Source organism: Mercenaria mercenaria, chromosome 3 (assembly GCF_021730395.1).
Source record: "Mercenaria mercenaria strain notata chromosome 3, MADL_Memer_1, whole genome shotgun sequence".
Taxonomy (NCBI): domain Eukaryota; kingdom Metazoa; phylum Mollusca; class Bivalvia; order Venerida; family Veneridae; genus Mercenaria; species Mercenaria mercenaria.
Genome location: NC_069363.1, coordinates 10,443,821 through 10,470,354, shown reverse-complemented (window position 1 = coordinate 10,470,354; position 26,534 = coordinate 10,443,821). Strand labels below are relative to the sequence as shown.

General features: G+C 33.7%; 1 protein-coding gene across 2 annotated transcripts in view; it reads left to right on the top strand.

Moving 5' to 3' along the window:
- Positions 1-26,534, top strand: part of LOC128555488 (cobra venom factor-like) — a 96,075-nt gene that overhangs the window by 28,495 nt on the left and 41,046 nt on the right. For both annotated transcript variants that reach the window (XM_053537848.1, XM_053537847.1), the window contains exons 12-22: positions 716-808; positions 1,375-1,446; positions 2,431-2,628; positions 3,469-3,618; positions 6,873-6,947; positions 10,666-10,771; positions 13,732-13,965; positions 14,550-14,694; positions 22,903-22,970; positions 25,231-25,397; positions 25,813-26,034. In XM_053537848.1, coding sequence (XP_053393823.1) covers positions 716-808; positions 1,375-1,446; positions 2,431-2,628; positions 3,469-3,618; positions 6,873-6,947; positions 10,666-10,771; positions 13,732-13,965; positions 14,550-14,694; positions 22,903-22,970; positions 25,231-25,397; positions 25,813-26,034 — 1,530 coding nt within the window. The remainder of the gene's footprint in view (positions 1-715; positions 809-1,374; positions 1,447-2,430; positions 2,629-3,468; positions 3,619-6,872; positions 6,948-10,665; positions 10,772-13,731; positions 13,966-14,549; positions 14,695-22,902; positions 22,971-25,230; positions 25,398-25,812; positions 26,035-26,534) is intronic.

The following is a 26,534-nucleotide window of genomic DNA, read 5'->3' as shown; positions in this document are numbered from 1 at the left end:
GCAAGGATCCCAGATTCTTTGAGTATAGTCAAACCTGTGTATTTTAACCTGTGAATAAAGATCACCTCCCAATGAAGACAACATTTTGGCTGTCCCAAGGGTGGTCTTTGTAGACAAGTTTGATTGTATCTGATTCAGGATTATTAGAGGTAGACACATTGATTCGATATCACGGTCAATGTATTAAAATTTGGGTGGTTAAAGGATGGTCAAGTCTATATATGTATCTTCCCGTTTGGGAAACAATCTATGTTGTTTTTTACTTCCAGAACAGGAAACTTGATATGAAATATAGTAACTAGCTTCCCGTTCGGGAAACAAAATCAACATATTTTACTTGTTTTATTTTCAGAAGTGCCAGTTCATAAGAATATTCATGGCATTAAATCAAAATACATCATTATGAACTTGAGAGATTTTCCAAATTTCTACCGTTCAACTTAATATAAAAAATCTAAATAATATTTTTATTCGATATTTGAATTTCTTCTTCTTTCCAAAGCTTTCTGAAATAAAAACTTAACTTCGCAGTAGTTATACATGGTCTCGAGAGACCAATGATAGAAAACGTAAGGATAACAGAATATAGCTTGAGTGGGTCCGAGTACCAATGCATGAGCGAGTGGTGTTTAACTGCATATACCTTCATCCCCATTAAGTGTTTGTGAATCTTTTTATCAATCCTTCTAGAATTTAAAATGGTTTACTTAAACAGGCAGCGACTTTAGATGAACGACAAGAGAGTGAACCTTTTGAAGTGACTGCATATGCTGGACAGAACCAGATTCAAGTGGAACGCATTATTACCGTGAGCACACACTTTATATTTTAACAAATGTATCACATTATACATTGAAACTGTTGTTTAAAGTATGCATTTTTCAAGTAAAAATCCTTCTGAAATAGGTTTGTGAGTAAAAGGGTGGAGGAAATTATAGCTTGTAATCGAATATACCAAACTCTTCCAGTTACTAGTTTCCAAATATGACTTGTCTTATTTTGACTTGGTCAGTCTTTTTAAGAAAAGTCAATTTACACGCAGGAGTTGTTTCCCTTCAACTTCAGAAATCTCTACCTATAGTTAAGAGAGATCGCTGCGTAGAAGATTGAAGAAAAGAACTACTATTTTATTAGTCCGATTTCTTTAATCCTAAAGCATCAACTTCAAATACGTAATGAAATAGAGTACTGCTGCTTACATAAGGGTATGGTTGTCGTGCCTCATAAGTAAAAATGGATTCTGTTTTGAAACTCAACAAAACCTATCCCAATATCCTATAGAAATTTTTATTATACCAGTATTCAGTATCTGCTGAGAGAACTCAGAATAAAATGAATATATGAATAAAATGATGCTATATTATCTTTAAACAGAACGACAACATGATGTTAATGCGAGCATTTACAAACATACAAGGTGCTGACTACACTGGAATGCTTTTCATGGTAGGTTATTACTCCATATCGGTCATTTAACTAATAATAACAATGATAACAATAATAATATTAATAATGATAATAGTAATGATAATAATAACAAAAGTAATGAGCATTACTACTAATTCAAATTGTATTGTTAAAAAAACAATGATTGGGGACTTCATGGCAGAGTGATCAAGGTCGGTGTCAGTTCAAAACCTCTCTAGACCTTGCCTGAATTGATGCACAACTCCTGAAATAATCCGCCACCAAACCCATAATATTTCAAGTTTTGCCGGTGTCACTAAAGGGCCTAACAAAACAAGCATGTCACGATAATGATGATGTATATTATGATGACGGCAATGCTGCAACTGCTGATGATGATAAATAAGATGAAGGTGAAGATGATGATGATTATGACAATTACAGCAGTAGCGATGATGATAATGACGTGATTTTGAATATAAATTAAATAATGATGATTTTGATGATGATGGCGATGGTAATAAGAATAAGAACGATGGTAGTGATATGTATAAGAATGATGATGATCATGTTGATGAAAAAAAAAATGTTGATAATGACGATGATAATGAAAATAAAAGTAGTAATGGTGGTGAAAGAGATGGTGACGATGGTGATTATTTTGATGATAAAATTAAAACAATTCAGATGAAATAAGAATAATACTGATGATGATGTTGATGCTGCTGCTGCTGCTGATAATATTATAAGAATAATGCTAAAGGATAAAAATAACGATAATGATGTTGTTGATGATCTTGATAATAATTATCATGATAAAAATAATGCTGTTAAAATATGAATACTGTCGATGAAATAAGAATAATGATAATGATGATAATACTGAGGGTGAGGAGGAAAGAGAGAAGGATGTAGAAGTGAAGTGTTGTTGTTATACGGATTAAACAAATATATTCTGGAGCATAAATATCAGATTAACTAAGTTTTAGTAAGTATACTGATGTCGACATTTGTAATGTACAGGTGGTGACAAGAGGACAGATTGTATACACAATGTTTAAAGAAGCAGCAAACCAGGCTAGTGTAGAGATACCGGAAGATCTCCAAGAGAAAATAACTCCCAACGCTCGCCTTCTTGTATTCTATGTTGACAAAAATACTAATGAGCTGGTCGCTGATTCCATCAAGTTCGACGTAGAGAAGAAATGCCGTGGTCATGGGGTAAGATGTTTCAAAATATTTATGCAGATGAAAAAGATTCCTCGGTATCTGTTTTGTCAAATGCTCTGAATAATACATATGAATTCAATGTTACAGATATATTTTACCTTTACATAAAATATATCAAAGTCCTTTTGCTTGAAATCAATTTTCCTCATTTCTGTTTGCTCTAGTGTAGGTAAAACACAAAAAGTTTACATATAAAGTTTAATTTCTTTTTCCTGTAATAAGGTCAAACTCTAGATTGTAATTTTATTTTACTATTTTCTGTGTATTACCTGTTACTTGTTATAAAAATAATTACCTACTTATTGTATCTGGAGTTGCGAAATTATTCGCCTTGTGACATCCTAGTGAACAAAATTCCTCACACATTAATCTTATTGGCTAATACACAGTGATACATGTATTATGTATGCCCCATCATCTGTGAACATTGAAATATCTTCTATCTTTTTAAAACGAATTTACTTTTGATAGAGACACGTTTCTTTGCGGATTTTACTACATATTGATAGAAACGCGCCACAATTAATGTTACAAGAGGAAAAATATGTTTTAAAAAGCTGACTTGAGTGTCAACAGTGTGTTGATATTGTAAATATAGCTAATTGATAAAAGGCATAATAGCTGATAATTTCGGTAAAGCACGTTAGGAAATGTGTTAGTTATAACGATTTGATGTTTAATCATTGACAAAACTGTGTTGGTTTATGAATTTACAACATCATGTGTAAAAATGGAAATTGGTAAATCAGTTTTGTATCAAACAACGCCATAGACATGCGCCAGAAGTAAGGTGTAATCTTTGAAATAAGAATTAATTTTAATTTAATACAGCTTAACTTGGAGACGATGAGAAACCTACTGAAGCCTGGATCCAATGAGCATTTGACTATTTCTGGCTCCCCGTTTATGTGGGTTGGTCTTAATGTTATCGACAAAGCCCTCCTACTACTCAATGACAAAAACGTTCTTAGGAAAAGCAAGGTATGTATCTTTCAGAATCCATTTCAAGTCGGGTTACTAAGTTTATCTATTAGAAATGATGGTCATTTTGTTAATGAACACTTACTATTAGAACCTAACTTTAATTTGGCACTGTACTTATTTTATAACTAAATCCATAAACTTTTGTTTTATTTTTGCATTCTGCTTCTGATAAGCGAAATACTGGAAACTGTTCATGGTTGATGAGATCTATCTCTACAATTTAAAAAAATGCCTTTTTTTATAGCTGCTTTCGATATGATATTATAGAATCCAAGTTTTGCAGCTGACAAGTTATCATTTTACTATTATCAATGCATCCTAGTTATGTGTAAAGTAGACAGGTAGGCCTATTATTATTGATCAAAGTTCGTTTAAACGCTTTTTTGGTCAAATTTATTCTTTTAGAAAATATCATTTGTTTTCAAATGGAATACTTTATTGTAGATCAAGCCTTATATTTAGGAGGAGGTGTAGAGACAATTTAAGCTAAAATCCAATAATCAAAAGTTTTTCCTTTAAAATAAGCAGCTTGATCTATAATTATTTTATACATTTCAAAAGATTGCAATGTTTTGGATCTTGAAATTTATTTTTAACAATTGCTGTCTAGATATACATTCCATTAAAATGATTTTATACGTAAAAATAGGATTTTCTTCACAGAAGAAATTGAATTAAATCATTTTCAGGTGATTGTTTTGACCTCATAACATTTCTAATTATTCTTAAATTTGATTTAGAACTCATAACATTTCTAATTATTCTGAAATTTGATTTAGAACTAAGATCAGTTCTGTATAAACCAATATATAGAAAGTTAAGACTAGATTTTAAAACAAGATTTAACAGAAACGGCATTTTTTTCTTTCTTGCTTATTGTGATAGTACTCATTTGTAAAATATAAGAGCATGCAATAAGTTGTGACCTATTCTTGATCGAAGTCGACAAATGAACAACATCTGTCTGTTACAAGGAAAGATGTACCTTTAATCGAACAAAATGTTCGAAAGTTAACAATTCGCGATATTCATTCAATTTCTTGGAATTAAATAATAATTTTATTCGTCAATGCAGTCGCGTATCATTAAGTGCAAGTTAAAGAAGGCTGAAAAAGGATTTCAATAATAATAGTAATAAGATACCATAATTAGACGTCCATTCTATAGATAGGGGAGAAAGCCCAATTTAAACATGTCGGCGCAGTTCAATTTTTTATACTTTTTGGTAGTTTCACTATTCAGCGTTCAGAATGGAGGCATGTTTTATACTGTCTAAACTCGCAGGCAAATGTCCACCAGAGATAACTATTTTCCGAAATAAGACGTTTAACACATGGTCAGACACTCCTATTACTTTTTCCACAGACTTTCATTTGACCCTGTCACATGCCCCAAAATTGAGAAATGACCATTAAAATGTGATTCTTTCAGTAAGACAGCATTTCAGACACATAAATATAGCAATTTTATATAGGCTTATCCATTCCATTTTCTTACACAATTTTTCTTCAGACAGACCTACCCCATTTTTTGAATGGCATTTAGAGGCAAAATGCCCACTGACATCTACTATTCTAAATAGAGAATTTAAAAGTTAAGCATTCAGCCAGACTCTAGTAACATATTCCAAATTTTACAGAAAACACTGTATTGCTTGATTCTGACACACATTTTATGATTGTAAACATAACCTTTTTATCCAATCAGCTTACATCTCATTGACTCTTACGGGTTTCCTTACACTTTTTTCAACCAATCCAAAGCCGGCTTTCAATAACAATGTCTGACCACATGTACATGAGATAAAAAATCAATGTCGGTGATCTAGGGTTAAATTGAATTGCATGGTACTCAGATTTAAATAAGGAGACAATTACTAAATTGTTATGCTCAAATGATTAGTTAATGATAATATTCAACTGCCACGGTATTTCATTTTTTAACAGATACGTTACGAATCGTTTCATTCAGTAGACATTTATATTGCATTTATCTTGAAATGTTACCGGACTGTGTAGTAGAACGCGTGTTTAACCTTGTATCCGAGTTAACTTTTAGTCCAGATTTCATATGTTTTTACTTGAGAAAACATATTAAAACAGATACGTTACAATCACAGATACGTTATACGACTGTGCTGTAATGTGTTAAAATATTTTATTTGTTTGAATAATCATCACCTTAACTTAAAGTTTTAGAATAAAAGTTGATGACGGTTTTATTATTGATATCTGAAGTTAGTAAGACTTCATAAATATTGAATAAAACAGACACGTTACAATTTCTATGTTTTATGTTAGATGTTCAAATAAAGGTTTTTCAATACAAAACATAAACATCTTGTGTTATATTTCTTTATTTTCAAATAGAATCATATCAAAATGTATGAAATATAAAGCAAATGTAACGCAAATTAATCAATTTAAAAATGCGACAGATACGTTTATACGAAACGGGTAGACAATTTTCACCAAAAAGACTATATTTTCGGATATATCTACAAACCAACAGTTCTATTGTTCATATAGTATGCTTCCCTCATCAATGTTAGTACGTTAATCTACATGATGATATAGATCTTATTTCATAATCCAATATGAAGTGCGTTTAATGACAACTGATATTTGTGTCAATTACGCTATTTTTCCATACAATTAAATTTATTTTATCAAACATAAGATATAAATAACTTCATTTCTTATTAAACTATAAGGAGTATTTAGTCTGAACAGGTAAATAACGGACACAAATATTGTTATGTGTTATATTTAAATATTTTTTGAATGAAAATTCGCAGTGTAAGGTACCTGTCGATGATTTACAGCTATCTCTCCAAAATCAATGAAATAACGAAAGATCGTCGATTGTTGGTGTACTCCAAAGGCCTGATATTTGGGAACATCAGGTGTGGGCACAGTTTTGCTGTTTAAGTTGCTCCTCTATGTGTAAAATGGACGTAGAATGTAATGGTCTTTCCGAAGTTCAGTTTATCTGACTAGTAGTCTTCGAGAACTTGTTCTTGGCCATATATTTGTTTCTGCTATATTTTTAAAAGTAGCTGTAATAGGGAAATAACCATGTATTAATGTAGTTATATGTACTGTAAGACAATTTGTATATTCGAAGGAATTTACTGTTTAGTAATTTTGTCTAAAGCAGTATAGAAAGTAATAATGTACTCGCACCAAATTTAGTAATATAGCGGATACTCTATAGTGAATGCAATGACATGATTTTGATATATTCTACAGATGTTCGATGTTCTCCAGTCACATGACATTGGATGTGGAGAGGGCAGCGGAGAAACGAATGGTGATGTAATCATGGTCAGTGTGTAATATTTGTTTTGATTAACACTGGGCGTCTGAAACTGAAATTCAACTGCTGGAACTGAAATTTAACTGATTTATTTTATATCACTTTCATACATTAAGAGGAGTTGAATAAGATTAAAATAACTTTTATCATATTGGGTTTACACAATACGTACATGGAGGCAACTAAGATTAACACCATTAATCATATCAGTTTAATAAAATGAGATTTAATAAGACTAATATCAGTTATATCATACCAGCTTAACAAAATGAGAACGGAAGGATTGAATAAGACTAAAATCATTAATCAAATGAGATTGCGTAAGACTAATATCATTTATATCATATCAGCTTAACAAAATGAAAACAGAAGGATTGAATAAGACTAAAATCATTAATAAAATGAGATTGCATAAAACTAATATCATTTATATCAAAATGAGAACAGGGAGGCCAATAAGATTAAAATTATGTTTATAATATCAGTTTGAAAAATGAGAACAGAAAGACTGAGTGAAATTAAAGTCATTACTTTTTAGCTCAGTTTTTTTGATCACTCGATATCCGTCGTCTGTCTGTCTGTCCGTCAACATTTAGCTTTTGTATGCGATAGAGGCTTTATTTTTCAACTGATCTTCATGAAATTTGGTCAGAATGATTACCTTGATGAAATCTAGGCCAGGTTTGAAAATTGGTCATCTAGGATCAAAAACTAGGTCACTAGGTCAAATCAAAGAAAAACCTTGTGTATGCGAAAGAGGCTGTATTTTTCAATTAATCTTCATGAATTTTGGACAGAATAATTGCCTTGATGAAGTCTAGGTCAAGTTCGAATATTGGTCATCTGGAGTCAAAAAGTAGGTCATTAGGTCAAATCAAAGAAAAACTTTGTGTATGCCATAGAGGCTATATTTTTCATTGATCTTCATGAAATTAAGTCAGAATGATTGCCTTGATAAAATCTAGGTAAAGTTTGATTATCGGTCATCTGGGATCAAAAAGTGGGTCACTAGGTGAAATCAAAGAAAAACCTTGTGTATGCAATCGAGGCTGTATTTTTCAATTGATCTTCATGAAATTTGATCAGAATGATTGCCTTGATGAAATCTAGGTCAGTTTTGAATACGGGTCATCTGGGGTCAAAAAGTAGGTCACTAGGTCAAATCAAAGAAAAACCTTGTGTATGCGATCGAGGCTACACTTTTCTATTAATCTTCATGAATTTTGGTCAGAATAATTACCTTGATGAAATCTAGAAGGAGTTTGAAAATGGATCATCTGGGGTCAAAAACTAGGTCACTAGATCAAATAAAAGAAAAACCTTGTGTATGCGATAGAGGCTGTATTTTTCAATTAATCTTCATGAAATTAAGTCAGAATGATTGCCTTGATGAAATCTAGGTAGAATTTGAATATGGGTCATCTGTATTTAAAAAGTAGGTCAGTAGGTTAAATCAAAGAAAAACCTCTTGTATGTGATAGAGGCTGTATTTTTCAACTGATCTTCATGAAATTTTGTCAGAATGATAGCCTTGATAAAATCTAGGTAAAGTTTGAATATGGGTCATCTAGGTTCAAAAACTAGGTCACTAGGTCAAATCAAAGAAAAACCTTTTGTATGTAATAGAGGCTGTATTTTTCAATTGATCTTCATGAAATTTGGTCAGAATGACAGCCTTGATGAAATCTAGGCCAAGTTCGAATATGGGTCATCTGGGGTCAAAATGTAGGTCACTAGGTCAAATCAAAGAAAATACTTGTTTTTGCTCCAATTTCAATGATAATTGGTCAGAATATTTTTTCCATGAAATCAGTAGGTCAAACATGTTTACACAGTTATGATGTATTATGGCGTGTTTCTCAGGTGAGCGACCTAGGGCCATCTTGGCCCTCTTGTTTTATGTCATATCGGTTAATGAGTATAGAGTTTTTGAGTGAATTTAAATAATCATTTAAAATCAATTAACAGAATGAAATAGAATAGGGTAGAGTTTGAAGATTGAACTCGTTTTTATCAAATCAGTTTACAAATTCTTAATCTGAATACAATCTGTTTTACAAAATGAAAATAGAGAGGCAGATACAATTCAAATCATTTACTGGTATGTCCTATCAGATTTAGAAAAATTAAAATAGAGAGGTTGAATCAGACTAAAATATTTTTAATTGGAGTCAGTTAACATAAATAGAATATGCTTAAGGTAATTAATATCAAATAAGTTTTACACAATGAGAATAGAGAGGCGAGTAGATTTAAATCATTATTATATCATATTAGTATTGGTTTAACAAAATGAGAATAGAAAGTTAAAGGATACTCTAAAGGGTAGAGGGGTGACCTGCTTTAACATGATTTTTCTGCACCCACATTTCTGAAGAAACAAACATGATGTGTAGCATACCAAAATGAAAGTAAAAGATTAAACTATACCATGGTACTATTTTCATATAATTTGATGCATCATGATTCTTTTCAGATAAAAAATGTAAAACTCTATTGATATCTTCAAACAGATTCAAAACACTCATAAGTACTTCAAATGAGCCAAAACGTTTATGTGTAGAATGGGAGGCCCATAAACTGCCAAAGTGTATCATAAATGTTTCCTAATTTGCCAGAAAAAAAGTTACACAAATCAATTATTTTAGGGTATCTTTTTCTTTCCCCAATGAATTAAAAGTGATATAATTAAAAAATGAGTTCATTTATTAAAACAAACTTTTATAGAACACCCTACCAAGGAACAATTTCCTTCATGAATAAAGGAATTGAATCACATCAAACCCTTCACCAAGTTGTTAATTTCTGTTCTGAGAAAAAGAAGAAAATGTATTTTATGAAATACATCCCTAGGCCATACCTTCACCAAAGCATAAACTTCCCTTACTTTTCTGCCTACTTCATTCCTCCATTCCATGTATCAATAGGTCAACAGTTTGAACATTATATATATACTTATTCACAAATAAGGCCTCTCCACCAAGACAGTCAGTCGAAATCCGTTATATTTACCTGGTGAAAATCATCCATATAATTTAGGTAAAATCAAAGCAGTATAACTCCCATTAACGCTCCCTGTAGAGTCTTGATGACCAAATTATGATTATTGAGATTCAGGAAACTAAATGCTAAGCTGAAGGTCCAGAAAAACCGTGACTTGCTGTCCATTTCAGAAGGATTGTTTTTTAAACACATGTCAGTTTTATTTCTGTTTATCTTGGACATTCATCAAATAATTAGAAGTTTTATAGTTGAACTTTTAAATTCATTTACTTGGCATCTGATAGAGGAAAGTAAGGTAAATTTATATGAAATAAAAATAAATAATGTCCAACAAATGTCAGTTTACACCTTAGAGTATCCTTAAATAAGATTAAAATCATTATTTCAAATCAATTAACAAAATAGAATATTGAGGTTGTGTTAGAATGATATCATTTGTAGTATTAGTATATCAGTTTTTAAAAAAGATGAGAGAAGAAAAGTTGAATAAGATTAATTAGAACAAATTATTTTGTACAAGCTAAACAAGTGTGAGAATTAGAGACGTCAACTTGGAATTAAGTCATTATTTCTTATCAGTTATAAAAAAGAATATAGATTTCTATATTTTTGGCACTGACTGTTTTGATTTTTTTCGCCTCAATAGCTCAATGGTTGAGTGTTGTCAAGAGCTTTGTCATGAATTTATTGAAACTAAACTGAAAATTGATTTACTCATTTAAGAAATCTGGACTGACAGTATTAACGAACGCTATGGTAGATGAGAACCGCATTGTGAGGAACAAAGAAAACTGTGAAGGAAAGAAGAGGAAAAAACGTGACACTTACGGTACGTTAAACACTTGGTATTTTTGTCGAACGTACTGGTGGGTTGCTTTATGTACGCATAGTACAAGGGATCAAAAATGAATTCATCCTTTAATTTACTTTACCACATTTTCATACACTTTACATTTTCAGCTCGACTGTGTGTGAAATTTAAAAAAAATCAGGTCAAATCGAAGTTTATTAGGCAAAAACATATACATGTTAATCACCAATAACAACAGTAGGGCTTTCGTTGTCATACCTTGTCGGCGTCCACGTCCGCGTTACAAATGCTTTGCATGTAAGTAGGTTTCTCAGAACCTGTGAAACTAAATGCTTTCAAACTTCACACAAATTTTCAGCATTAGTTAACCTCATATGGCAAGTAAAATAACCCCAGCTTATATTTTGTCAGAGTTATGCCCATTTAATCTTAGAATGTTGGTTAAAGTTTTACTTGTAAGCAGTTATCTAAGATACTACTATGCCAAATGCTTTCGTCCTTCACATTTATTTTCCCTATGAGATAACCTCGCAAAACAAGTTACGTAACTCTAGCTTTTATGCTTGTTATCAAATGATGTCCCTTTATAACTAAGAATATATATATAGTTTTGCGTGTAAGTACGTTTCCCACAAACTACCTGATCAAATGCTAAAAACTTTACACATGTCTATGGCATCATGAGAGGACCTCAAAGGACAAGTTATATAACTTTAGCTTTCATTTTGTCAAAATTATGCCAATTTTTGTCAAAATTATGCCGAGTGTAACAAAGAAGATCAGTGAAACTTCTTCAAATAACCAGGTTTCTCAGAAACTACCCGAGTGCTTTCATAAGTCTTTGTCATCATGAATTGACCTCACAGAGCACTGTCTTAAATTTCTTAAGATTATGTACCTGTTAAACAACATTCCTATGTTAAAAAGGGTATAAATTTTGAGAAAATGTAAAAACAATCGAAATGTTTCAAGGGCTATTTATGTTTATATTCACGTGTAGCCTTCGAAAAAAAATACAGCACACTGGCGTTTTTGAACAAGGTTCCGCATCTGCCAATTACCATTTATAGAATTATGCCCCTTTACAACTTAGAAAATTTTGGTAAAGCTTTTGTTTGAAAGCTAGCTCTTATCTTCAAACCAACAATAAATATCTACTTGTGGCAAGAGTTGTGAGTATTAACAAAGTATCCGTTTGTAAAACCATTTCTTAGAATTTGTTCGACAGAGAAATCAACTTTTCAGCACTTTATCATGTTTTCCGAACTATGAATATTTAGGTACTGTCTCTACTTTATTTACCGATTGTACTGGTGATATCTAGTACGCTTCATATATCGAGTGTACTACGGTTACTCGTATACTTTACATATCGATTGTACTAGTGATTATTCGCATACTTTATATATCGAGTGTTCTGGTGATTATTGGCATACTTTATATATCGAGTGTTCTAGTGATTACTGGCATACTTTATATATCGAGTGTACTGATTATTATTGGCATACTTTACATATCGATTGTACTAGTGATTATTATATCGAGTGTACTGGGATAAATGGTATGCATTATATATCGAATGTACTGCAGTACTGATAATAACTTGCAATATTTATATATCGATTATAACTTATGGACATGTCACAATAACTCACTTTTACTTACTTACTAACAAAACAGCTATCTTACTGTATCTTAATATTCTAATATTTTATTAATCTTATCTGATGCCTGATCTTTTGTTTAATACTTACTAACTAAATAGTTTATTCACAATGATATTTATGCTCATTTGTTTTATACATCATTAAAATGTCTTAATTTCTAAACGTAATTTTTTATGTGTTTGTAAAACGCCATTGAATTATGTCTTACGTAAAAATAGGCGTTTAATCAAATAAAAGAGTTTTAGTTTCGATTGCACTAGTGATTATTGGCATACTTTATGTATCAGTGTAATAGGTATTTCTGGTATACTTTATGTATATCGTGTATACTGACGGTAAATGGATTACTTTATATACGGAGTGTACGTAGTATAATAAGTATGTTTTATTCTGGTTTGTTGGTGGTAATTTGTACGCTCTTAATATGGAGAGAACTATTGACAACTGGCATGTTTTATATATCACGTAGTCCTAGTGATTACTGGCATTCTCTATGGGCCTCCGTGGCTAAGGTCGCTGAGTTCAAACCACTTGCCCCTCACCGATATGAGTTCGAGCCTTACTTGGGGCGTAGAATCCTTCATGTGAGGAAGCCATCCAGCTGGCTTATAGAAGGTTGGTCGTTCCACCCAGGTGCCCGCCCGTGCCGCCTGGGTCGGTGTTGCGTTAAACCCAGCAAAAAACGAAACAGGTTACTGACATTCTTCATTTATTGAGTGTACTGGTGATATCTGGTGCACCTTATATATTGAGTGTTCTGTTGATATTTGTGATGCTCTTTATATCGAGTATACTACTGATAACTGGCATGTTTTATCTATCAAGAGTACTAGTGATAACTGGTACACCTTCGGTATCGAATCGAGTGTGCTGGTGATAATTATTTATGCTCTTTAATATCGAGAATACTACTGATAACTTGCATTTATCGAGTGTACTGGTAATTTCTGGCACAGCTTGTATTTCACAAATTAAAAATTAAAATTCGTACTGTTGAAGGTAAAAATCCAGTTCCATACTTGGCCTTTGACTTTCCCATTTCAAGAGCATTCCTTTCCCTGTAAAACAAAAGTTTTTTGTTTCAGGAGTATTTGTTTTCACTGATGACCAAATAAAAAAACGAAAGATAATTGAAAGTATATAACAAAAGGTTCATTATAACAGCTTGATCTGGGATGAATTCGGTTGCCGTGAATTTTGCCAGACCAGATCACATCAATTACTTGTGCGCCTCCCAAGATCCAGGTATGGTGGATTTTGTTCGAGTCGAATGAAACTACAGTACTTATAAATACTGATCCTATTCTCTAGGTTGTTACTATGGTGTTGATGAAAGGTGCTGTAATAAGGGATACGATTACGCGGAGATACTTATCTACGAAGCCGATTTCCCAGAACGTTTAGATCCGTACGTTAATTGCTTTGCAAAAGCAAGAAATCTGACTGACGGCATATCAGATAAGACAAATAAAAAGGCTCTGACAACGAAATGTATCATGGCTTTTTTTCTAAGCTGCAAAGGGGAACTAGAGGACAGAATATACGGTAAGTATAACGTACTTTTAGTGCACGTGTTTAAGATTTACAAGAATTGTTCGTTGTTGAGCTTTTATGACTGGCCATGTTTATTTGTCGATCTACTGTCAGTCGACATCTTCTTTCAGCAATTTGAATAACAAAGAGTGCAGATTTCTACAAGATCTAAGGAAAGACGGTTAATACAGAAACTTGCTTAACCATAACAGAAAAGTAGTCGGCATTTACCTTGATAACACAATAGTTGCAAAAGGCCATATTTCATTAAATGTTGTTTTTTTTTGTCCGAGATAACACTGAATTGTTTTGTCCTTGATATCTCTGTCAAGATTAATGATACTAACGAACAGGTGTATTACTAACTTGCTATATGAGATTTTGTCCGTAGATCATGAGAAATGCCATATTTTACTACAATGTTTATTGCCACATCATCTCGAAAGAGCTCCGAAACCTTTTAAAGTTGGATTGGATTGGGTTGGGGTGGGGTGGGGGGAGGGTGCGGGTGTCGGGAGGAAGGCTCGGCTTCTACAACAGTTGCATGCTTTAACGCTTATACATTTGAAAAAGTTTCTTATTATGTGTTGTTCTAGAAACAGACAATATTGTATCAAAATCCTTGGGTGACGAGAGTGAATATGCCGCGGACCTTGCACGGTTAGCGGACGAAGGAGTCAGGCCTAAAACCAGATCAGATTTCCGGGAATCATGGCTTTTTGAGGTCGATCAGCTTGATAAGTAAGTATTTACTAATATTTCAGTCTACAATATATCTAACTTTGTTTGAATGGTACTAGCAGTGGTATCTTAGATCCATGTCAATGCGTAAAGGTGTCCGCGAAAGGAAAGGAAATGAAATACAAAAATCTAAGCACCCTTAGAAATATTTTTTTTATAAAGATATAGGTAAACGAACACCACTTGTTTTTTTCCATAATTGGCATGTACGGCTTTCCATAAATCGAAGCATATGTATTTAATCAATTATTTTAATTCCACCAAAAATCAAAATGATGGAAAGCATAATGAATAGTGAAACTTTGTGTATTAAACGCTACGTGTGTATGAAATGATCCTGTTGGCGAGTGGCATGGCGAGTGAAAACCGTTTTATGAAACTTTTCCGTTTACAAGAATTGTCAAAATGATATTAAATTACAATAATGGCAGTAAAAAAAGTTCAGTTTTGAAAAGAAAATCACTACATAACTGACCAAACACAACGGACTAAGCTGTACCATATTACCAGGGGATTATGGTCGAAACGTACCCAAACCAAAATGTACACGCACAGTGAAGTCAAATTGTACCAAAAAAGACCAGAATGTACCTATCTCATTGTATCTTGTTAAGTGAAAATGTACCCCAAAAAGTCAAAATGTATCCACTTTAAAAATATCAAATGTACCCATAAATGCACGTCAAGAAAATTTATATGATGGTATAAGATTAGATCAAATATCGATTTACTTGTTATTATTTGCATATGACGCCATTATTTATTCATTCGGCGCAAGGTTTACACAACTCCTTAGATAGCTTAGAAACATACACTCAACAAAATTCCTAATCAGTCAGTATATATTATATTACTATTTTGTTAATAATGCATGTATTTTCAAGAAATTTCACATACCGTCATTTGAATAGCTACTGCAGCTATTTATTGATTTATTTTTTGGCCGACTCATGGCAAACGTAACCGCATTAGGCGTTTTGACCAATATAGCATATATCGCACGTGCATTGCATGTGCACTAATATACACGTGTTCATGAACACTTTTGGCATTACTGACGACAGTCCTACTAGAAAAACACATATCATCATGAAATTGACACAAGAGCAACGCGCCCGGGCTGTCGGAATTTTACAACAAAATTCAAAATCGGTCACTTCAATGAATTGTACTTGGGTTAGATTTCGCCAAAAGAGCGCGGATGGTAGATAACCACCGATTGAAGGTTTTTGTAAACGGAAATAAGGTTTAAAATGGAAATAACCATCAAAGCATCAGCTACAAACAAATTATATCAAAATTCTTTTGCAATTGCAAAAATAATTGCATACATGTCGTAAATGTGTCCTGGCTAGCAACATTCCGACAGCCCGATCGCTTTGCTCTTGTGTCAATTTCACTATGATATGTGTTTTTCCTAGTAGGACTTTCGTCAGTAATGCCAAAAGTGTAAACGAATACGTGCATGTTAGTGCACATGCCTTGCATGTGCAAAATATGCAGTATTGGTAAAAACGCTTAATGCGGTTACTTTGACCGTGAGTCGCCAAAATAAATTAATAATTAGCCGCAGTACCTATTCAAATGTCGGTATGTGAAATTTCGTGTGGATACATGCATTATTAGTAAAATAGTAATTCAATATAAACTGACCGATTAGGAATTTTGTTGAGTGTATTGTACAAAATGGAACCTAACTGTAAGTGTAAATAAGTCTGAAACTATTGTATTTAGAAAATGTGGAATTTTGAATAAAAGTTATCACTGCACATATGCGGGATCTGATACAGAGGTTGTCAAAACTTTCAACTATTTAGGTCCTGCGGCAAACATATTGAAAGGTAAAACACTACGGGCAATGATGAGCTCATTGTTAAATGTAACTTAAGGAAAGCAAGTCCCAATTGATATCTTGTTCAATTTATTTGATGCATATGTTCTACCAGTTCAAAATTATGGTTGTGAAATATGGGATAGTATGCTGGCGGACAATTTTCGTACATATAAAGTATTGTAAATGGTTACTTAATGTGAAAATATCAACAAATACTTTAACATTGTATTCTGAAGTGGTAGATTTCCACTATATATTTCACACCATGTAAGCATTATTAAATATTTCATAAAGTTATACCAAAAGAAAAAACAACAGTAATTGTATACAAGATTACATTGTTCCAAGCCAGAGAATGGAGATAGATTCTAAACCTAATGCTGTAAATTGGTTGTCCAAAGTAAAAGCACTTTTGTAAAGTGTGGGATTTAGCGAGGTATGGATGTATCCAGATCTATAAACTTAAATGTATTTATACCATGTTTTTATACCAGTGTTACATAATCGTTCAAGATATATATATACCTTAAAATCTTAAAATTGTAGACAGTATGAAATTAAGAAAACCATTGGATAAACACAGATTATCGTCATATAATTTATCTATAGAAACAGGAAGACACAATAATATCGATAGAAGTGAACGAAAATGTTGTATCTGTAACAAAAATGACATCGAAGATGAATACCACTTTATATTGATTTGCTCTTTGTATGATACGATAAGAAAACAGTATATATCTAATTATTTTGTAAGAAACCCTAGCATGTATAAATTCATAGAATTGCTTAATTCAGAAAGGAAGTCAGTGTTAATCAAATTAGCTGTATATTGTAATAAAGCCTTCAAAATGAGATCAAGTGCATTTAACGCCGGGTAGTATATCTTACCATCCTAGCTATCATATATATAGGTATATAGATTGTAAGTGTAACATGTGATGAATTACACTCTCGCTAATTTACTGGTATGTTTAGTATACTATGTATTACCATTTTTCGTATTCATGCATGTATATACTGTTGAATATGACGATGAGCTGTATATGCTTAATTCAAAATAAAATGTATGTCTGTTCTGTTCATAAATTCTAGGTAATATTTATAAGATTTTAAATATAAGGTTTGAATTCAATGATACTGAGTGAACTTTAGTTTTTACACTATCATTGATTCATTTTAACACCTTCAACTGCTGAGCAGAGTACTTTCACACCTGACACAAAGTTGACATGCTGTGAAAATCATTAATCCTTCCTTTCTGTTAACGGAATGACACCTTATCTGCCCTTGATAACGTCATTTTCCCCTAAAATGCTGTTTTCAATGGCAGATTAATTGGGAAAATTTTCGCCCATCTCATATACAGGGAATTCTAGCATACGCATTAGAGTTTTAATGTTGTTAATGAGTCTGCTTCATACTGTTCCCACATATTGCATGTCTTGGTCTGCATTGACCTCACTTGTTTAGTCTGTGATTTTTTCCAGCTTACTATCTGATACAAGCTTTCAGTTAAATATATGTTCTTTTCCTTTAAATACATGTAAATCATTTTGATAATTACTTATAAGTAAATGGTCAATATTTCTATGGGTACATTTTGACTTCTAATTAAAAACATGGGTACATCTTGACTTTCACATGTGGTTACATTTTGACTTTGTATTTTTGGGTACGTTTTGGTTTGGGTACGTTTTCACCTGCACCCTTACCAGGTATCTGATTACATATTCCCTGTAATTAAATTAAATGTACTTTATTAATTGATAATCTCTGACCTGTAAGGAAGGGTGTAGACCCGTTTTGCTTTTAGCCAAGAATCTGTAGGCTTGTAATATCATATTTCATTATAAATTCAACATTTGTTTAATACAAGCTTAAACAGAGATTATGTCATACAGAGGTCAGTGCATTTCTTCGGTGTTCCGGCTACACTGGCCTTGTCATTCGGGCGTAATGGCGATATTACGAAAGAAGGCTATTGAACACGATCGCACTTTCTCATCGTATTCTTTCGTCTTCATTCCTTGCACTGGAATTTTGTTAACGACTGTGAAATCGTTAAGTAGTCGTGGGGAACTACTTTTCATGTTGTGGGGAATCAACGAAATTAAGTCCTAAAGGACATATAAGCTTCCTGTTCATTTCATCATAAAAAATGAAATTCACAATACCATATTCCGAATGGAAAAATAACTCTAGCCCTTGATAACGTCATTTCCCCCCAAAAAAGAAACAGGAAGACACAATAATATCGATAGAAGTGAACGAAAATGTTGAAAACCACGAAATTTCGTGCCCGAGATGTTAACAGTATATTAGCATGATCATAAAAACGAACCTATTTTTCAGATTTCAATAGCTTAACGGAAAAATGGATTCCATCCAAACAGTCATCAGTAAGGAATCATCTTTCCCGGGTCAATCAGAGCGTTAAGAGAATGATCAGAAGACGTTAGGGCCTTTTAAAAAAGTTAGTTAATATATAAATCAAACAAAGTCTTCTGATCGGAAAAAGTTCCTGGACCTAAAACACTTGGTGCGGAAAAGGGTCAAAGAGGCTTCACCAATATCTTGAAGTCATCGTAAATCTACATAGTACTGATGATGCCAACCTTCCAAGTAGACCAAATTCTAAGAAACTTTACTCATTAATTAAACATTCTAAACAAGGCTCTTCTTCCATACCACCCCTAAAGTATGGTAAGAACTCCATCGTGAGGAAAACGTCAAGGCCACAGTACTGAACAAGTAGTTCCAGTCAGTCTTCAGCCCCAAATCTCCCCTGAGACTTTCCTCACTCTGTAAAATGAAATTGCAAGACATGTCTGTTAATCAAAATGGTAATTTATTCCTGACATGCCACATATTAATGTTAGCTCAAATGGGATAGAGAAACTTCTCAATAACTTCAACCCGCATAAGGTATTGGACCCGTAATAGTAATGTTTAAAAATGGTATTTGCTAGGTATAATCTTAAAGTTGACTGTGTTTTGCCTTGTGTTGCAAATTTTAAACAACTTACATCATGCCGTTTTTTTTTATTAGCTCACATGTCACAAAGTGACAAGGTGAGCTTTTGTGATCGCGCAGCGTCCGTGCGTGCGTCCGTCCGTAAACTTTTTCTTGTGACCACTCTAGAGGTCACATTTTCCATGGGATCTTTATGAAAGTTGGTCAGAATGTTCATCTTGATGATATCTAGGTCAGGTTTGAAACTGGGTCACGTGCCTTCAAAAACTAGGTCAGTAGGTCAAATAATGAAAAAACCTTGTGACCTCTCTAGAGGCCATTTTTTCATGGGATCTCTATGAAAGTTGGTCTGAATGTTCATCTTGATGATATCTAGGTCAAGTTTGAAACTGGGTTAACTGCGGGCAAAAACTAGGTCAGTATGTCTAAAAATAGAAAAATCTTGTGACCTCTCTAGGGGCCATACTTTTGAATGGATCTTCATGAAAATTGGTCAGAATGTTCACTTTGATGATATCTAGGTCAGGTTTGAAACTGGGTCACATGCCTTCAAAAACTAGGTCAGTAGGTTAAATAATAGAAAAACCTCTCTAGAGGCCATATTTTTCATGGGATTTGTATAAAAGTTGGTCTGAATATTCATCTTGATGATATCTAGGTCAAGTTTGAAACTGGGTCAACTGCGGTCAAAAACTAGGTCAGTAGGTCTAAAAATAGGAAAACCTTTTGACCTCTCTAGAGGCCATATTTGTCATGAGATATTCATGAAAATTGGTGAGAATGTTCATCTTGATTATATCTAGGTCAAGTTCAAAACTGGATTACGTGCCTTCAAAAACTAGGTCATTAGGTCAAATAACAGAAAAACCTTGTGACCTCTCTAGAGGCCATATTTTTCAATGGATCTTCATGTAAATTGGTCAGAATTTTTATCTTGATGATATCTAGGTCAAGTTCAAAACTGGGTTACATGAGCTCAAAAACTAGGTCACTATGTCAAATAACAAGAAAAAGACGTCATACTCAGTTCAAAATGGGTCATGTGGGGACAGGTGAGCGATTCAGGACCATCATGGTCCTCTTGTATAAATTTTGTATAATTTATGGTGTTTCGGCAAGATTAAGTAGAGACAAGTTGCAAAGTTATGGCCACTGTCCAAAACGTTTGCAGAGAACTCATTTGACCATTAATTTTAATAAAAGAAACACTAAAGTATTGGTAAATAATAATAAAACTGTCAATATCATTTTTTTCTAGGGTGCCTCTAGTAAACGGATTTAATGAGACTGAATGCTAACCCCAACATTGAAAAATTAAGGTCGAGTCCAGTGGGACTGTTTTAAATTCTGCTCACTTCATTCAAAAATAATTTTGGGGCAGAAGTAAAACCTACCTACATTTCTTCCAAAATATGTAATCTAAAGAGTAAAGGCAAAGTAGAAATCTTTTACTGCACGTAACTCAGTATTTTTAAAGATGTCTAACTCTGCCCCCTTCTGTTTCAGAGGTACATTCATTTTGAACAGCAAGAAATTGCTTATCAAATAAAAAAATCCACTTTTGTACAATAAATCAATGATATGTATTGAAAAGAGTAAAAACTTACTAGGAAAAAGGAAAATAAGGAAAAACATTTTGGTCCCAGTGGGGCTTGAACCTATGCCCCCTGAAAAATTTCAGTCAAAGTAGGTTTATTGTAGGAATTGAATACTCTTCAAAAAGGAGGTAATCTATTACGGGTCTACTACCTTAAAACCCATCACACTTAAATCTTTATCTGAAGAACTTGCCCCAATCCTAAAGGTTTTATTCCAGAAATCCCTTGATGAGGGATCCCTACCATTCCAGTGGAAGTCAGCTAATGTTGCCCCTGTTTACAGAAAAAAGGTGAAAGGTCAAACCCCGCCAATTACAGGCCTATTTCTCTAACATATGGCTGTACTGTGCAGAGTATTTGAACCCACTGTTTCATCTTCAATTGTAAAACATTTCACCAGCCACAGTATCATCTACGACCTACAACATGGGTTTCGTGAAAAAAGATCATGTGTCACTCAACTAGTAATGTTAGTTAATGGCCTGGGTAACGCAGTCTATGATAAGAAACAAACTGATCTCATATTCCTAGATTTCAGTAAGGCTTTCGATAAGGTCAGCCATGAGAAAGTCTTGCTGAAAATGCACACTTATGGAGTTAGAGGTCAAACTCTCATGTGGATTTAAAGTTTCCTTAATAACCGTATCCAATCAGTTGTCCTGAATGGCACCAGTTCCGATGCCATCCCAGTCCCATCCGGTGTTCCCCAGGGGTCCGTCCTTAGTCCCCAGCTCTTTTTAGCTTATATAAATGACCTCCCACAAAATATTAACTCCAAAGTCCGCCTCTTTGCAGACGATACAGCAGTCTATCTCACACTTATATCTGCAAATGAATCAGTTAACCTCCAAAATGTCCTCAAAATGTTAGAAGTGTGGGAGTTAACCCCCTCCAAATATCAAATTATCCACATCACAAGAAGGAAACATCCTATTCCACTCTGTACTTCATCCATGGAGTCCTACTCGAATCAGTCATTTCGGCCAAATACTATCGGCCATCTTTCATGGGACGCCCACATCAATAGGTCAACAAAGAGAGCAAATCAAACATCAAGGTCAAATCTGATCCCATTAAATCAATGGCTTACCAGACGCTCGTTAAACCCAAGCTGGAAATATGGCTCTGAAGTGTGATCACGCTATACACAAACCCTCATAGACCAGATAGAGGCTGTCCAGGAACGGGCAGCCCGCTGGATTACGGCTGACTACTGCCAAACCTCTAGTGTCACAGACATGTTACAATCCTTCAAACGCCGTCGCCTTGATCTCAGACGTATTAATAGTAGATGTTCCCTTATGTCTTATATACAAAGTCCACCATGAATTAGTTGCCATCCCAGAAAAAGCCTTCTTAGTTCCTTTCTCACGCCCAACACATCACTTCCATTCCCTCAGCTACAAGATATTCATAACAACTACAAATTACTTAAGTTAAAGTTTTCTTTCTTCACTAGAACAGTGTAGCACTGAAATTATCTCCCTTTTGCTGTTGTCCACCTCCCAATCCCTGAGCAGTTCAATGAAGCCATTTGCTGTATTGATCATGTCTCACCTTTAACTGCCTGATAGCTGCTTTTAAACTTTTACTTTTAACAAAGCTATTTTTCCTTGTTTTTTACATAAAGTGTAACTGTTTGATTAATGAAGTTAATCTTTTTTTCAGCTGTCTTTTAATATTCTTTGTGGTTTGACGCGCCAAATTTCTACGTCACCGTGAGGGGTTTGAGGTTAACGGAAGATAGATAGAGATTTTCAAGTGAGATACTTATTAAATGATAATTCTTGCATTTTTAGAGACGGTCAGAAAGAGAAAATACTTAATTTTCCAGACTCTATAACCGAATGGAAGATACAAGCAGTTGGTAAGTTCTTGCGTCTTCTTTTCTTCTATGTCATGTGAATTAAAGGATTATTTAGGTATTTTTCTTTTCTGATGAAACGAATCAATGAAGTATTTAAATAATGTATTATTTTACTCAGTCAATTAAAGAAATGACAGAAGTGTGTTTGTCAAACAAGATATTGCTATAATGTAACAAACCGTCAAATTATGGAAGGCGAATGAACTTACCTTGCAGCTGGTATTTAAACAACGAAAAGAGGAATATCAAATTCTATAGCGATTTCAGGTCAGGCACTGCTATAGTTTTCCATAGGCTTTCATCATAAGAAATGACACTGTCACATACCAAAAACTGAGAGATGACCACTAAAATGTGATTCTTTCAGTAAGACAGCATTTCAGACACAAAAAATAGCAATTTATTATATTCTTTTCCAGTCAAATTTGTTATTTTTTTCCTCAAACAAACCTCCTTTATTGAATAAATGTCCATGCACTGTCCTATCCTAAAGAGACAATTAAAAAGGCATGCATTGAGTCAGACACGTAAAAAATATTCCAATTTTCACAGAAAACATTGTATTGTTTATTTTTGAACAAATTTTATCCTTTTAATCCAATCAGCTTACATCTCATTTACTCTTAAAGGTTTCCCTACATTTATTCAAACCTCTTACCTTCACGCACTATAGTTGCATGACATCGTTACAGTAAGAATTTTGTTTGCTTACTTGTAAAGTAAAATGTTAACTTTTCTAGCATGGTAAGTGAGATTTCAGTACATGAATGCCCAGGAAGAAGATTAGTGCCAAGTTAGTATTTTCTTCCTTATACGCAAAATTGAATATCCGTCCATCTCTCAAAGGCCTAAAAAGGTTAACGAATAAGTTTATGGTGGTTACGTAATTCTCCTAAACACCTGGGCTTGGAAGTCATTTTTATTGACTCTGAGGTAGACATATTTACCTTCACTTCGTTTTATTATACTTGTAGGGACAGACGTGGGCAAAGGTTGCAGCACACAATGTCTATCTAAAAGTACAAAGCTTTTGTGTTACAGCAAATTACACGTAAATGTATTTACAATTCTAGGTGTCACCTGAGAAAAAGGCATATGTTCTGCTGATGAAGTAGATGTAAAACTCCTCTGTGTTATAACCACTGGCACCAGACCAGAAAGAAAATGCCTCTGTACATGTTATACCCTACCCCTAGGTATAGTATAAGAACCATGGTCATGAACGGGAAAATGCACTAACCCATTTCAAGCGTACATTTCTCACATAAAACGCGCAGTTCGATGAATGGGTACCAAGCATATTGAACAATCGATAATTTATCTTCTATCGTGCACCAATCGCATTGTCTCACTATTTCATATTGCAGAGATACTCCGCGTATTTTATGCTTTCGTCAACGTTACAGAAAAAAACTTGCGTGAACTTCCCTAATGAACATCCGGTCTGGAGATCACAGCAATGTGCGCATGTTAGGCGGAATGTCAACAAACAAAAACAGAATGCAAAATTCACAGTTATACAATAAAACTCAAAATGATGAATGAAATTCATCTTAGAAATGATTTTGAATTTAAAGTCATAGATTGGTATACATCTGGTTTGTTTATTTTATTCACATTGCACGTTTATGCTGCATATACACATTTTAGCGAACACGTGTAGTTAAACGACGACTGACCTATATTTTCACATCAACCAGTCAGAATAGTTTTGTAATCTAGACCGGAACTTCAACAGGGATGTTCATCAATGTTTTTTCTGTAACGTTGATGAAACTATAAACTACGAATTGTTTCTCTAAGATAAGAAATACTGAAGATGTGTGACCGGTACACAATGGAAGATAAACTACCATTTGTTCAATATCCATTGTATACATTTACCGAACTGCACGTTTTAGGTGAGAAATGCGCGATTGAAATGGATTAGTGTATTTTCCCGTTCGTGACCATGGTTCTTATATTATACCTAGGGGTAGGGTATAACATGTACAGAGGCATTTTCTTTCTGGTCTGGTGCCAGTGGTTATAACATTGTATTAGGATGTATCTGCAATTCCAGGTATCGCCTCAGACGAAGACATGTGTTTAGGTGATGCCATTGATGTAAAGGCGTCTATGTTCTGAAATGATATATAAAAGATACATTTGTAATTCCTGGTATCACCTTAAACATAGGCATGTGGTTAGCTGATGGAGTTAATATAAAGGCTGCTATGTTATGAGATGAAAAATGTAGATTATTCATCTGTAATTTCAGGCATAACTCAAGACAAGGGCCTGTGTATAGCTGATGCTATTGATGTAAAAACTTACAGAGATTTTTTCGTACAGCTTGATCTTCCCTATAAGGCTGTCCGTCTGGAACATTTTGACGTGAAAGCAACTATATTTTCCTACGGACTTCCTGGTGATAGCAACAAACCGGTAGATTTTAATGTTCTTTCTAGAAAAAAACATTCATACAATATCACATAAAGTAATAGAAAAGCCACTGGAGCTATTAGGCTTTGTTATAAAATTTCAATAATTACAAGATGTCAAATTCGGCCGTTATTTTGCTCGCTTTTTGTCGCATTGTGTCTGTATTGGGATACACTGGGACCTGTTCTCCACCACTTAGTAAATGAATATATATCCTTTTTCCATTAGTGTGTTTTGAAGCACTTTTGGATAGATTTCGATCATCATGTATAATTTCGTAATGGATATTTAAAAACTTGCATAACCTGAAAACATCAGCAAATCGGGTAATGGATAGTTTTTTCACGTAGTTTTAAAGCTTCTAACCCGTATGACTTAAGTTCTACCTTCTGTGGATGCATTTAATCTTTTGTTGTAGGCTAATATATACTTGCACGGTGTAGAACATCTTTGTTATAACAAAGACGCAGGAGAAGAATCCCCTAGAATAAGGATCGAATTGCCACCCAACAGCGCCAAAACTGTGAGTTTTCCCATGATACCACTCAGACATGGAAAGTTTCCCGTGAAAGTAAGCGCCATGGTTACAGACTTTGGCATTCCGGAAGTTGACGTAATTGAAAAGAAATTATACGTCGTGGTAAGCATAACTTCAAAATTTATCAGATAAAAACATTGTAAATCGTTTTCAAAACTGATAGCGTATGATAATGCATGTTTTGCCGACTCTTATAAAAAACGTCTGTTGATGGGATTATACACTATTTACAAACTGATTAAAATCATCTCCTGGTTTAATCATATTTTATTGCTCTTTAATATGAAGTAATTACAATAACAGTTCAAACATACATAATCAAAAGGCAAAAGGGTCGGACAACTAGTTCTGACAACATTAGAGACTGTCCTTCCCTTCAACACTTATTAACGCTATGCATAGGATCTTAAGGCTACCGATAGAGGGTCACGTTCAGGCGACATTTCCGCTAGCCATTCAGAGACCTGCTTTCAAAATTTTGAAAGTAAAAGTAGAAGTTTAAAAATTATAATATGTGAGTTTCATGGGTTCGGCAACATCACAGCTGCGCCCTTGTGTTTTTTTACGAAGCACAATATAATGATAAAGCATAAAGAAGATAT